At 42.0% G+C, this 15,188-nt stretch overlaps 2 protein-coding genes across 3 annotated transcripts; one reads left to right on the top strand and one right to left on the bottom strand.

The window, feature by feature from the left end:
• Positions 1-344: 344 nt before the first annotated feature.
• leng8 (leukocyte receptor cluster (LRC) member 8) lies at positions 345-9,620 on the bottom strand. Of its 2 annotated transcripts, XM_047598114.1 has the most exons (15): positions 9,256-9,620; positions 8,663-8,795; positions 8,255-8,389; positions 7,984-8,061; positions 7,336-7,765; positions 6,926-7,097; positions 6,672-6,842; positions 6,222-6,470; positions 5,968-6,132; positions 5,564-5,858; positions 5,267-5,368; positions 5,084-5,152; positions 4,868-4,997; positions 4,574-4,781; positions 345-4,479 (listed from the first exon to the last, which is right to left on the bottom strand). In XM_047598114.1, exons 1-15 carry the CDS (start codon positions 9,294-9,296, stop codon positions 4,317-4,319), a joined length of 2,541 nt encoding a protein of 846 aa, XP_047454070.1. In that variant the 5' UTR covers positions 9,297-9,620; the 3' UTR covers positions 345-4,316. The 2 variants fall into 2 exon arrangements, with proteins under 2 accessions (XP_047454070.1, XP_047454071.1); XM_047598115.1 differs by lacking the exon at positions 8,663-8,795.
• Positions 9,621-12,230: 2,610 nt separating this feature from the next.
• cdc42ep5 (CDC42 effector protein (Rho GTPase binding) 5) lies at positions 12,231-15,016 on the top strand. The gene is made up of 2 exons (XM_047598100.1): positions 12,231-12,395; positions 13,207-15,016. The coding sequence occupies exon 2, from the start codon at positions 13,209-13,211 to the stop codon at positions 14,115-14,117; it is 909 nt and encodes a 302-aa protein (XP_047454056.1). The 5' UTR covers positions 12,231-12,395; positions 13,207-13,208; the 3' UTR covers positions 14,118-15,016.
• The last annotated feature ends 172 nt before the right edge of the window (positions 15,017-15,188 follow it).

Genomic DNA, 15,188 nt, shown 5'->3' with positions numbered 1-15,188 from the left:
CTTTTCAAAGTGACCCTCCTGCAATCAGACACACCAGCTTGTTATGCTTTCTCCTGCTCCGCCTGTGTTTACTTTATCCCTCAAGTACATTGAAAGTCAAATATATTGAACTTAAGGGTGTGAAGGGAAGCACTGAAGGAAATGACTCCATTGTTTTAAGTCCTCTTATCACTCAGTGTCACAGGTGGCTGCCAATCTAAATTTGATGGGGTTTTTTTTGTTTTGTTTTTACAATAAACTGATCACACAAGTGGATTTCCTCACTTCAGTGGCTTATTATTTGAAAAATGGTAAAACGTTTGAGTGAATGATAAACTCAAAAGTGATCCAAAGTCAACACCGGCTGCTCTTTATACTTGAATTTTATTAGATTTTTTCAAAAGATAGTATTTACACAGTATTTACAAAATGGCAGTTCGTCATATCAGATCTGTGTGTATGGGAATGAGGGCCGGGGAGGATGCGTTGCAGATAAACCTTCAGCTTCAGTTGTTAGTGAGCTGCAACGTAAAACTATTAAAGTTCTGCAGACGTCGTATAATACTTACTATTTAGAGTGACTAGCTGCACGCAGCCAACAGTCACAGACAAACTCAACACAAAAGGAAAAGAATGAAAACAAATACTGGTTAGAGGTATGTGGGAAGAGAGCAGAAGAGGGGGGAGAGGAGTTCATGCAAGGAGAGGAAAAAAGAGAAAGAAAGAAAGACTAGTTAAAAAGAAATGGCAGGAGATGAACACAGGTGAGGGGAGGAGGATCTTCCAGTGTCAAATATCGAGGAAGGAGTTACAAAGACTGATGGAGGTATACAGTAACATGGGAGCAGAAAATACAGAAAACATGACTCAGGCACCAGAGGGGGAACAAAACTAAATGAAAATGTGTACCGTTAGTCATCCAGGGGTGAATTTACTAAATAATAACATAAAAAAATAATAATAGCAAACATCCTTGGTTGTTTCAGTGCTGAAAACCTGAGACATCACATATACACTATCTAACCTGCATAAAAATCCTACACAAGTGGTCAATCAATCACGTGAATCCTAAGCATGGGAGCACACACCAGCATTTCAAATGATATGAGCTTAAGACCTCAAAATGTAAAGAAAAGACTACACTGTATATCTATATCTAATTGACTTTTGAGGATATGTTCTGTATGTCCAGACACATTTTTGTTGCCAAGGGCTCAAACTCTCAAAGCAAAGCTGTAACTCAATTCTGCAAATGACTAAATAATTCTTAACAAAACCACTCAAGCACATCTATCAATTATCTGCAAACATTTTTCAAAAAGTGCAAATGCATCTGGACAAACAGAAACTAGCAGTACATGGCAACTTAGTTAATAATCTAACATTGTTTTAGAACAGGTATCTCAAAAAAAAAAAAAAAAGGAAATAAAAAAAAATAATTAAATATTAGCAGCAAATCACATCAGCAGCACATCCACATGTTCCACATTTCATTATGTGAGGCTCCCATGTGTTTTATCAGCTGTATGGCTTCAACTCGAGTGGGTCAAAGCAAGACTTGGATTGCTCACAATTCACTCTCCCTCTGGCAGGCGTCTGGGAAGAGGTTCGCCCACTTATCGCTCCCATGTGCTCCTGCAACGCAGCAGCGCTGCAGGCTGAAGGATGAGACGTCTGGTGGCGTGTGGGAGGAAGGTTCAAGGGGTAGGAGGGGAGTGGGGGGTGGGGGGGGGGGTGGGGGGGGGGGGGGGGGCAGCGAATAGGACGGAGGGAGGGCAGGAGATAAATGAAGGAGGGGGGAAGAAAGGAGACATGTTGAGATCATTTTCATTACGAAAAGTTTGCTAAAATAATGGTCAACAATGAGCAGTTGACAAAGGTTTGCAGGGGAATGTGTTGAGAGCTTGGAGTGAACCAATCTGCCAACACAAGCTCGGCAACACAAGTGTGATTCACTGGCTAAAGGGTTGATTTCAACAACAGCAACTTTTTTTTTTTTTTTCTCATATCAATCTGATGACATCTTGCCAGAATTTGGTCGGACAGCCTGTGAAAAACAACGTCTTCAGGCTATAGTGAGAGAAACAGCATCGACTTCTCCACCGTGTCCACTGGTGCGACCATGAAACAGCACAACCCAATCCAGACCTGTCTGTGTTTACATGTTCAGATAAACGGTCTAAGAGTATTGTGAAATCAAGGAGAAAGAAAAATTAAAATAAATCACACTTACCCATGTGTGAACAACAAAAAAAAACCCCAACAACTATGCACTACTTGAAGAAAAACAATCACAGTAATATCATACATTATTTACAAAAATATACTCTGTCGATAAGTAAACATGTGGATTGTACAGCAAGCCTGTGTTCACGTTTGTTCCGATGCATTACACCACACTCTGCAATGTTTCAACAATGGTAATTAATACTGGTCAATAAAAACCTCCATGCTTAAAATGGGAACGCTCTGGACTTAGGCTTCCAATCTCAGTACATCCTTCGATATGCAAAAAAAAAAAAAAAAAAGAAAAAAAAAAAGGCAGCACAAAGGTAGCCAGTGTGAGATAGTTACTGTTGACATGTTTTAGCTGATTAATTTTAAACATTACAAGGGATTTACGAGATATTTTCCCAATTATCATCTATCAAAGTATTTAATGCCACTAGTATCATTCTGGGTCCTAAAAAGCACAAGCGTCCTGAAGACAAATAGATCTAAATCACATTGGAGTTTCAATAAGACGGCTCCACTGCCATGGAAACCTTTCACGTAAGCCGACCAGTTTCTGCTGGAACGGCAGCTTTTACGTTACAAAGGTTAGCGCTACAAGGAAAACAGACGTAATAGCATTAGTCTGCACTCAAGTAACACACACCTTTTTATTACATTACTGTCTACATCATTTCCAAATTCATGTTTAAATACTGTGGCAGGACATTCAGACAGCAGCCGAATCTAGTAGTAAAATTTCTGGGATCTCACCGAATCCAGTTTTGGTACTTTTTGGATATTGTCAAATTTGTTCTGACATCTCATTTATCCAAAGAGCAACCTTACTGAAAGCCTGATTGCTGTTCCATAATTATTTCCATTGGTCAAGAGAGAGGCCAATACTGCTGTCCACAAAAAGCAAGACAAAGAACATTTAACAGAAGAAATGTGAGGCAACATCTCTGGTGCGTCGTCATTCGCCACACTCCAGAAGTCCCTTTCTCTTACCAGCCTTGCAGACACCAGAACCAGACGTAGCATACAAACCACTCGTTATTCCTTCTGGAAGAAGCTGCAGGTTTCCTTCGTGTTTTTCTCCACCACAGGGAATTCTCCTTCAGCGTTATCCGCCGATGGATCCTATTTCTCTTGAACAGCTGGTGAGGTTCGGATGGTCAGCGTGGATGAAACAGGCCTCGTGGTTGTGAACGGACTGTGCTGGGTTCCAGGTGACGGCAGGAACTTCTACCTGAGGAAGATGGAAGAATCCCACTCTGCTTTCGGATGCTGGGACTACGAAGGTGAAGCTTATCTTGGAGTGTGATGGAGTGAGGAAGAACACTTAAGCTTTATCATACAAAGTCAGTGCTCATCAGATCGAGACTTGAAGAACTAAATCAGGAACAAGACTTGAGACGTCAGTTCATTCCTTTCACGGGCCAGACAGGATGCGGAGATAAGGACAGGATGAACAGCCACCTCTAGACGATTCGCAGGGCAGGACATACAAACCACCACCTCTTCTTTACACCATCTTCTCACAGTCTCTAAGATAAAGGTGTAGATTTGATTTACTTCTGTAGGCTTGACTTCAAAGAGTGAAGTGCTGGATGAAAGACTTGAAGAAGGGCCGTTTGCATTTCCCTTTTTCCGACTGTCACGGCTTGAATCTTCGGGGCTTTGAGCTGTTGACTTGAGGAAGGAAAAACATAACAGAACACTGTTAGCTTTGAAATCTGATGGTGGTAAAGGAACCATGAGGGTAAGCGCATCCCTGATCTGCTTGTAACTTCTTGGCCTCCAAGTGCTGAAATTACATGATGCAAAATCTAAATTGCTCCCTCGCTATCCTGCCATCAAAAATGTAATTAGATGACTTTAGGCTATCTGGGTGACAGTGTGTGCAGATATTCCTTTTCATTTTTAAAACAGTTCAGCATTTGAGGTCTGACAACATACCTAACTAGCATGTATCTGTCTGTATTGGTCTGACAGGTATGTGTCTGCTGCTACTCTTATCTGGACTGACTGAGGTGTCTGAAGTACAGAGCATTGAACATGTAAGGATCCATGTTGGCCCCCTAGCATCTCCCTTCACTGGGCTACCCCCCCCCCCAACCCCCTCAGGAAGCAGCCAAAGAGGCTGTGCTGGTTTTGCAGTCTATTTTTTGGGGATCAGATGGAGTGAACGTGACACCTAGCCCAGTTAAAAAGGCCATACAGGAGTCTAAGCATGTGAAGCCCAGAGCAGACTGCACATACTGCACTGGTACGTCGGGTCTAAATCTGTGGACAGAGGAAACAGAGAAACAACATGAGTCAGTTTACAAAAAAAGAATCCAAAACTACCTGATATAGAAGTTTTTGGAGCATGACGTACGTTTTGACTATGGCCCGGAGTGCGATCTTTCGTTCTCTTTCTACAAACTTGTCAATGAGGTACGAAGCCATGCGTGGGGCTTCCAGATAGAGTTTAAAGAAACGGCGAAAGTTTCCTAATGCCCAGGCAGCACGGAGTGCAAGAGCATGAGCCACACAAACGTCTGCCCGCAGCGCAGGTGTCAAGTACACCAACTCAGTGGTCAAATCTGGAAGGACAGTGAATAATATGAAAATGTGAAAGGACATACAAGGGTTAACATTTATGTAATACTTCCAAAAGACATGACCGTACCTCCAGAGTTTTTAGTGAAGATGTAATACAGTAATCTATAGGCTGTAAACTCTCCAATGTTCTCAGAGGGATTGTCCTTATACAGGGCCTTCAGCTGGGTCTGACACTGGTTGAACTCCTCATGGTCTCCCTGAAGACAAACCACATGCAGTTAGTATTAAATAAAGGCTGTTGACACTTTAAGGTAGTTTAACAGTAAAAGAAAAACAGACTCACTTTCTCCAGAGCAATGCGTGCATGGCACTCGTACACTTCCACTGTGAAGTCAGTACGGACTCCTTGGACCTAAGGCAAGTAAAGTGGGAAATAAACTAAATCATCAAATAATAATGAAGTAAACAAAGGAAAAGATAACCATGAAAAAGACAGACAAAAAAAAAACATATGCAAATGACCAACCGTGAGGTCCTGTCGTATGGATTTCATCTGTTCACAGGCATAGACGTAGTCCTGGTGGGTCTTCCAATGTGCTTTCACAGCCTGCATAGATTTTCTCAGCACCTGGTTGAAGGCAAATTAAGAAATAGATTAAAGTGTGGATCTTAAGAAGGTTAAGAAAAGGCACAGATAGTTTAATTCAGTGTTTTCTTAACAGAATGATTTTAAAGATGTATCGCTGATATCCAAAAACATTTCTCAGACCTGTGGAGATACATAAGGGTCCATTAACGAGGCAGACAGGAAAGAACAACTTACATGTACAGGGCGCACAGTGGAAGGGTCAGGGGCACAGGTGAGCCTCAGGTAGGACTTGGTGATATCCTGACATGTTCCCACAATGGGGCAGTCCTCCCAGCTAAGGCCCTCCTGGGTTCCATCAGGTAGGTCCAGAGCATTGATGGAGAGAACCAGGGGCTCCGAGCGCAGCTGCTTGTGGAAGCGAGCTGCTCTGCTCTGCTTCTTAGCTTCTCTGTTGGGGTCATGGAAATCCATACCAGCACTGCCGCCTTTCCTCTTCTTTCCAGTAGCTGAATTGGAATCCTCCGCATTTCTAGGAAAATAAGTTAAAGATTATTCACAAGCAATCCGTGCAGCACAGTAGTGGAAAAAAAAACTCCATTTGAGGCTTCCTCAAAAAGAATGATAACATATTAAAATACCGTCTTCCTCTGTTGGATTTTCCTCCTCTTCCTCTGCCTCTTTCTCCACCTCCACGTCCTCTATCCTTGTCATTACCACGGCCGCGTCCTCCTTTCTGATTACGCCTTGACAGATGAGTTCGCAGGTCACTTGAGATGCTGCTGTCTGACTGTGAGTCAGAATCACTAGCAGGATAGAGACATGTGAGACTTAGACAGGAAGTACACAGGACATTTACCGTAACTAAAGACAAACAGAGGAAACGGTCCCTTACCTGCGCCTGTGTCTTTGGTTGCTGCGATCTCTGTGTCTGCCATGTGAAGGCGATGGTGAGCGGGAGGAGGATCGGGACGAACTAGACGATGGGCTCCTTTGAGAAAAAACATTCCTGTAGTGGCCTAATCTGTGTCCTCCGCCCCTTCCTCTTGAAGCTGCAGCCACTGTGCTTCCACCACGGTTCAATGAGTTGTCTGAAGTCCTCTGGGATGAAACAGTATCCCATTGTGCCTGCTTGACTTTTAGTCTGCAAACCAAAAAAAACAACACTGAAGTCTTAAAGTATGTTGTCTGTAATGAAACACTATCAACAACTCATCAAATGTCTGTTCAGAGAAAAACAGGAAATGCATCCCTTAAGTACAGTGCAGTCTGAAATCCTAGCATTGCAATCCCAGAATTCATTAATGTCAATGCAAGGCAAACACACATCTACACTTAAACTCACTCTGGCAGTGGTTCACGAGTCCAATCAATGGTGTAAGCAGAACCATCCTTTAACCGGTCCTGCAGAACTTCCTTCAGCACCTTCTCTGTACGATCTTTGTCTTCCTCCGTCTCACAGGCGGTGAAACAGCGCTGCACATACTCTTTCATGGCTTGTGGCCAGTCCTGGGGTCTGGAGAGAAAACACTTATAGTCAGTTTTTAAGAGCACAGATTATGAAAGACATTAAACTACTTGAGACAAACCAGTTCTCACCGGGTCTGAGCACCTCCAGGTGCAGCACTGGCAGTAGCGGGAGAGGAAGGTGTTTGATTCATTCCTGAGGGCTGCTCACCTGGAGGAAAAGCCTGATTGGAAAGCGGGGAACACTGAACCTGATAGGGCCTCTTGGGAAGATTGAACTTCACGGCAGCTGCCCCAGGGGCCTCTATGATAGCGAAACAATTTAACATCATAGGATTATTATTCTTTGCTACAAAGACATAAATTATCTTTTTTTTTTTTACATTTTGGTGTGTGTAAACATTGTGTTCCAATTGCTAAAATGGAAAAAAGCAGAACAGAAATAACATATCTAAACACTGAATTTGAACAACCACATAAAATTGCCTGTAGTATTCAACTAAAACTAAATATTAAATTGTAAATCTAACAGAAAAACATACGTTTCATACGGTGCCAGAGCTGCTGTCCTTGCTTTTGGTTCTTGTTTTTGTTGGCCTCCCCTCTACCGAGTCCAGGTACATACTGACTCTGTTGCTGTTGTTGCTGAGAGTTATTCTGAGAGGGCTGATAGGTGTTCTGGGCCTGGAAGCTCTGGCCATAGTTTGTCCTTCCTTGGGAATGATTGTAGACTTGCATTTGGTTGGGGTCACCAGGTGGGTATGGCATCGAGTTGTTGGCAGTATAAGCATTTTGTGATGGAGGAGGGGGGTACTGGGAGTTGGGTGGTGGAGGAATGGGTGGGGGTGGAGGAGGAGGGGGGTTTTCTGAGGTGGTTGGGCTCTGGGGTGGCTGGGGAGCAGCAGGGGGAGGGGGTTGGGTTTGGGAGGAGTAGCTGGAAGACTGGTCTTCCATTCCAGGCACTGGAGGAGGCTATAAAAAAAAACAAATATCTGTTTTAGCCGTACAAAAACTGAATGTATCTGGGAAAAATGTGCTACAGATAATAATAGTCAAATGGTTACACATACACACACTAAATACTGATTTGATCAAATGTTCTATCATGATGTCACCTTTAGAGTAATAGAGTAACTGACTCAAAGCTAAATATAAAGCAAAACTAGATTTGATAACAAAATACACTGTACCTGTCCATTGGAAGTTGGAGTTCCTGGGTACTGTCCTGGGGGTACACCGTACTGATTTGGTGGATATGCACCTCCATACTGAAAATTCAAATCAAGCAATGTTGTTCAGTTTGTCACTTCAAATTCATCAACTGCATGCAAACATTTTGCATTAGATGTTAATTTGAGGAGACGCTGATGTATTAGCAATCCTGGATGAACAGCTTTGTGTTTGTATTAAATGTTACTGAGATAACACACTAATAAGAACAGAATTTCTCACGGAACTTACTGGAGCCATGGGGTAATAGTAGTTATAGGGGTATGTATATCCAGGATAGTGCTGTTGAGTTTGCTGGTACCACGGATAGTACTGACTCTGCTGCATGGCAGTAGAGTCAGTTACTGCTGGCTGAAACTGGCTGGCCTGAAATAATATACATATACAACTTGCATTACAAGCCAGAAAACAAAGTCAAAATCCTCTAGCAAGCACGATAAAGAGGACATGTGGTAGTTCTTGTTAGTGAAACAGATAAACCCGTTCTTCATAGCAACATTCCCAGTCATTTATCAATTTAAATATATCTATAGTAGGCATATTTGATCTAAGGTTATATTAGAATAAACTAAACTAAAATTCTTCTCCTGATTTCAGCAAGACAAGTATGAAAAACGACACAGAGAGATGAAGACACACCTCTGCTGTGGTCTGGTTAGCTTGTGCAGTCTTAGCAGAGGTCTGATTCTTGTTAATGGACGCTAGAGCCTGTCTTGCTTTCTCCCATTCAGGATTTTCATGAACCTGGCCTTCTCCAGTACCACCATAGGACCTGCCACCAACACAAAAACACGTTGTAACACATTTATGTAACGCCGGCTTTTCATTTTCCATCAAGGAGCATTGTCCAATGTTACGCAGGCGTAAATGTTTATGAAAGCCTAAGTTACGGAAGACACCAGCCGACCTACGATCATTTACATAATTATCTTGTTTCAAACAAAACAGCCAGCACATAAACAAGCCGAGGTTGGCTCAGTGAAGGGACACCACTCACAATCTGTCCAACATAAAATGGAGATAACACAATATAGCGTTAACCTTTATACGAATCTAAAAGGTTAGCACTCAAAAAATCACACTGCTGTTAGCCAAACCAACGGCCCACATAACTCCAGCAGTGTGCCAATACTTCATTAATGCTAACTGAAGACACCCATCTGTCAGATATCATATCATCACACTTAAGTCGTATGTTATATTATATTCACATCAAATTAGTTGTGACCTACCAGTTAGTTGTCGGGGTTGCCTGTGTCGTGTTGGCCGCCATTTCGCCACAGGTTTAAATTTGCGTTAGAAAGCTAACGCTAGTAGCTAGCTAAGCTAACGTCCGGGCTAACGTTAGCGTTAGCTCTCCTACTACCGCAAAAGGTAAACAAGACGTCGTTGTAAACTGTCTGATTACGAAAAGAAGTGCCAGCCGGTCGCGAATTACGCTATCTAACTGAAGGATTTTTAATATAACCTGGTGCAATACGTAAATAAAAACACAAACTGAACATTAGCACATTTGTTTCCTTCTTCTTTGACGACCAACTTGATCTGACGGTTAGTGGAGATACAAAATGGCAGCTCCATGAAATCAGCCAAGTCAGTGACGCTGGTGTGTGGAGACTTTTGGCCCCGAGCTACGCCTTTAAGGCAGATATCATGCACATGTTGCTCGGATAGTCTGTCCTGCCTCCGCCCATCTCCACTAATCAAACCTAACCATATCGTTTCAATAAGTCCCAAAGAGCCGTATTCCTCTATTGACTTGTCATTCAAAAAATAAAACGAGAAAAAACGAGAAACTAAATGCAGCAATGCCTGAAAGGCCAAACACGGGGAAATTATACTCCATGTCTAGTCTAGAGTTCTTGACTTTTCTAACGCTCTATCATCAGTCTTTTGCATTTCATCTTGTCGTGTCTCCACCAAATAACACAAACATCATTATAGGATCGATATTAATAGGTTTTGTGCAACGTCTTTAATATACAGTTATTATTTAATACAATATAGTTTTAGAATATTAGTGCTATTGACCATATTTAAGGTACCTGTGCAGCTAATGGTTTTTACAGCCAACGATACAATACTTCCGTGGTTCTCAGGCTCCATAGAGCTTAAGCATACCCATTTTCCTCTTTGCCTTCCTGTACACAGCTGCAATGTGTGTGTGTGTGCTGCAGAGAGGGGAGTCATTTCCTGTCAGAGACTCTCTCCCACACTTACTCCCCCAAACATTTTAGTCTTAAGGAAATCTCTGTGGAGTGCAAATAATAACTGATGTTTAATACAAACCCACAGGTTTCACAACGTCTTTTCAATAAGAAAGTCATCTTAGAGACATCCTTCTGCCAAATTATTAATCCCCTTTATGCTTTTTAATGGCGATACAGACAACACACTGTATGAATAAATTGTCCCGGTTATCTTATTTTGTGAATGCAGTTTTATAACTGTACTTACTGCAATTTCCAGGAAATTTCTCATAGTGAATGAAAGTGTGTGTCAGATGAATGAATAGTGTGCTCCCATTGTTGAATTGTCGGCTGCATCATCACGCAGGCATGTTGAGCATTTGTGACAACATCTCAAAAACAATGACTCACTAACCAGCACCATTGTATGAATACCTAGGACTTCTTTAACCTATGGGAGGAAATTGATGAAACATACTCCTAAAAATGTCTATAGCTGATCTGAACACCTGTTGGAAGAAAATCCTTGATCTATCTATCTATCTATCTATCTATCTATCTATCTATCTATCTATCTATCTATCTATCTATCTATCTATCTATCTATCTATCTATCTATCTATCTATCTATCTATCTGATGTTGAGCTGTGTTCCTGACTGACTGCATTAGTAGTAAATGATGTGGCCAACTGTATGAGTTAATTATATAGCAGACACCCTTCAAAAATATGATGCAATTAGGTGGTGCTGCATAAGAGGTTAGACTTCATGGACTGCATTCCGTGAATGACAGTATAATTGCAGTCAATTTGAAGTCGAACCCTACATAATAATTCAGTGTAAAGTTAAATCTGTCTACCATACTGATGCAGCATAACCATAGCCTGTAAAATAACCTTTAATATGTCAGTACAGCCTGGTGAGGCGACCACAGAAGTATTTTTTTCCCCCCCAAGGAATTTGGGGGTTTTAGCAAACTTTTCATTCGAATGATAAAAACGCACATACATCGCAGACAGTTTCTGGTCACGGGGAGAACATTTTGAAACAGCATTCTGACGTTCACGAAAAACATAGTCTAATGTGTTGTGTTTTTCACTAGTTTGGGGGAAATAAATAATTCTGGATACTCTTCAGACAATTAATTTAACGAGTGGTGTTGAGTTGGTTGATCTTTCAGAGGAAAACAAACAAACGTCCCTTGTTTTCAGCAAATCCATATTAACAAGGTAAGTTTTTGATTTCAGTTTCTTACTGAAATCAAAAACTTACCTTAATATCAGAGTTGCCAGCCTCATACATCAATCCCACACAGATGTCCAAGAACAGTCAAAACACACTGATGATCAGAAATAAAGGGACATGAGCATGTGCACTGCGACTATTCTCATTCAGCAGCAAACGTGCAACACTCCACTGAGACTGAGAAATGTAATGTTTTTGTTTTGTGCGTGTGACACTCATTTTATTTGTTGACAGTTATAGTAATATAAATAAATATAAATATATGTTCATTTATGTTGAGTGCAATGTCAGGCAAGTATTTTTTTAATAAATAAATGTTAATCATGTGTAGTCTGGAGTGAATGTTTGAAATGTATCGTTTTGTATGGTTAGTCATGTTTAAATGTTCTTAATGGTTACTTATATTCCCAACAGGAGGTTATCAGTATGCTATTTTTAAACGTGGACCCAAGTAAGAAGGAACCCAACAATCAAACAAATACAACTAAGGAATAATCCTTATCCTTTAAATAAAATTTCAGGAAAACTTAGTTAATGACTTGTGAGTATTTTATTTTGTGACCCCTTTACTTAATAATAAATTAAAAAATAACAAAATAATAGATTAAATAAATTAAAGTTGATACAGAGGCAATTATGCTTTCTAATAACACGTAAGTCCCATTCACAGTAACTAGGTTACACTGTAAATAAACAGCTGTTGTGCTGTGAGTCGCTCAGGTTTGCATTGAACACCAGTGATCCAGCTCTGCGCTCTAACGCGTCACTTCCTCAGCCTTTGCCCATCCCTTTGGAAAAAAGGAAAATTCACACAGGCGAACGACGGCGACGAAAAGAGCGAGGGAAAAAGTTGAGAGGGAAGCGAAAGCGAAAAGCCAGATGAAAAAGTTGGATACTCGGGAGGAAGCCATCCAAAGACCAGGGTACACGCTTTAAAGTAAGTGTTTGAATACTTTGAATCTTTTGCTGACGCCCGCTGAACTCAGTTTATGAGTTTTACACTGATCCAATCCAAATGTTCCTCTCACCGCTTAGTTAGTACTCCGAGCACTCATCACCACCGGGTTAGTAAAGTTATGGTTTGGGCTATATGTTGAACTAATATACTGTTTAATTTAATCAATGTTGGAGACTCTTGAAGGTTGGGCTAGGCCTGTGAGCCCCCTCCCCTGCTTAATCTAACTAACACACAAACACACACTTTAAAAAGGATTTCTGTCACATATACTAGTTACTTGTTTACATGTGTGAAATGTAATGAATCTCAAATTAAATACTGTTTAATATGTGAGGCAATGAAGGCTATCACCTAGTGTGATAATTATTAACTAATATAAAAACAGGGCATGATATGTCCTGGTATCTTAAGTGTATCTTCCCCAGGACCGTCAACTGTCTAGATTTGTTTTTCTAGATAGAGTTCCAGTCTTGTTTTTGCGTACCTTCAGGCCTGAGGGCAGAGGAAAGTATGTGCTAACGTTGCATATGAGTGCTTCATGTACAAGTCCCAGCATGGCCTTCACAGCCACACCACCGCCAGAATGCTCATCGCTTTCCCACATTATTGCACAACATGGTGGATTTTGACACGGCTCTGTCGTGTCAGGACGTGGAGCCAGGCACTTCACTTGCCTTCTGTATTATTCTTTTTCACTGTTACCTCATGCACTCTGTGCAATCGCTAAATGAATGATGAAATAATCCTCTCTGTTTTGGCTTCTTCTCCCCTTTGCCGTGAACTTCTTCAGTCATGCCACTCCACAAATCAACTCGGGCCCCTCGCCTGGACCCCACCATGATCTCCGCCCCGCTTGGTGACTTTCGCCACACCATGCACATCGGGAGAGGAGGGGATGCCTTTGGCGACACCTCCTTCCTGTCCACTCTAGGTCCGGACCAGGCCAGTGCTGACCCTGGTAGTCCAAGCAGCGTCGCAGACGCCGATGCTCTGGTGGTGGTCAACCACAGCGATCTTCATGCAGATGTTCCAGGAAGCCCACTGAGCAATGAGCTTCAGCATTCAGAGTCGGTGTCTTCATTCACCCTGGACCTGGACCTGGATCTGGGCCCGTCTATGCTGGGGGACGTGTTGGGGGTGATGGACGGCTTGGGGCTTGACTCTAACGAGGAGGATGTGTTCACTCCCAACGGTGGCACATCAAAACAGGTGAAAGGGGACGTGGAGATGTCTGTGAGCATGCAGAACGAGTTAAACGGGAAGAACTTGGTCGGGCTAGATGGAAGCCAGGTGGGAGATGGCAGGATACCAGATGGAAATGGAATCAAGCCTAAGGGGCTACGACCAAAAGTGAGATTCAGCGACAAACGGGAGGAGATCATTCGCCAGGCGTCTGAGGAGGAAGAGGGTCAGGGCTTTGAGTTCCAGGATCGGCCGTGTAACAGCCCGACGAGGGGCGAAAGCGAGAGGGGGACGAGCCGAGTAGGCGAAACCGAGTTCAGTGGTCACAAAGCAGATTTGCCGCCTAGTCCTGGCTCTTCAAATAGCTCGGAGTATGAAGGAGTCGCTTCAATGGACAGGAGGACGGTTGAGAGCTGCCACTCAGAGACTGATTCGGAGGAGGAGGAGGAGGATGAGGAGGAGGAAGCAGGACGAGGATACACGTTTGAAGATGAGTTTGATGATGAGATCGGTCTATAGGGGATGGTTCTCAGAGAACAGATTTATGATGTCAGCTACATCAGATGTTCTGTATTTTCTATCAACCACCAGATCTTAATGCATACTGGATTTTATAAAAACTCAGTGAGACATATGCAAGACGATGTTGCTCAACTGGAAAAGACATTTTGTTTTATCTGCAAGGGTAACAGATTTGCAAATCGGGGGGGAAAAATGGTCATTAAGGTTATTCCAGTGAAAGGTTTGTAGCACTTTGATTCACTGGGAGCATTGATCTCTGTCTGAAGCTCAGTGGAAAGTCTGATTCAGGTTTCATGAATGATGCTTGCTTGGCTAAACTTTTACAGTGATTTTTATTTGACATTAATCTGCACACAGTCGGCTCCGTGTTCATTGAACTCTGTCTTATTGTGCCTTAAAGAGCTGTATGCTCACATTATTGTATCCTACGTTATATCAGTGTCTTTATAGTAATTTCTCGTATTGCATGTTTATTACAGTCTGTTGATGTATCATACATTGGAAAAGCTTTACAAAGTGCCCCCAAAGAGGTCTATAATGAATGACTGTGAATTGTCACATTCCAAATCTGCCACTAAATTATGTGTGTTTTCACAGTGCAGTTATTTTGCATGTTTTCAGTTTACCAAAGCTATTCTCTGCGGCCTCATGCGAAGACAATCACGGGATCTTAAGGGCGATCGTGCATTAGGAGCAGCAGCGTATTTTTCTTGTGCACGCTTTTAGCTTGTATAATGTTGTTTAAAAAAAAAAAAAAAAAAAAAATCCTGATGCTGTAAAAGGGAGAGACCGATATGCTCATCTGTTGAAAAATGCTGGTTTAAACATGTGTCATTCTGTGGTTTCTTAAGGATTACAGTGAAAACAATAAAGTCATTATTGGGATTTAAAAATAACAACCAGCCTTGGCTTTGAGTTTTTCTTGGTAGATTGTCTGGCTGTCTGAAATCACTCTTCATTATGTCATCTGTCTGCCGATTTCTGTGAAACAAGTGAGGAATTTGATTTTCACACACCATTTAGCCTCAAACATGGCACAGCAGGTATTTCTACTACTAGGAGGGAAAG

This window comes from Mugil cephalus, chromosome 11, assembly GCF_022458985.1.
Source record: "Mugil cephalus isolate CIBA_MC_2020 chromosome 11, CIBA_Mcephalus_1.1, whole genome shotgun sequence".
In the NCBI taxonomy this organism is placed as follows: Eukaryota; Metazoa; Chordata; class Actinopteri; order Mugiliformes; family Mugilidae; genus Mugil; species Mugil cephalus.
Note: the sequence above shows the minus strand (reverse complement) of the source record. Positions and strands in the feature narration are given on the sequence as shown.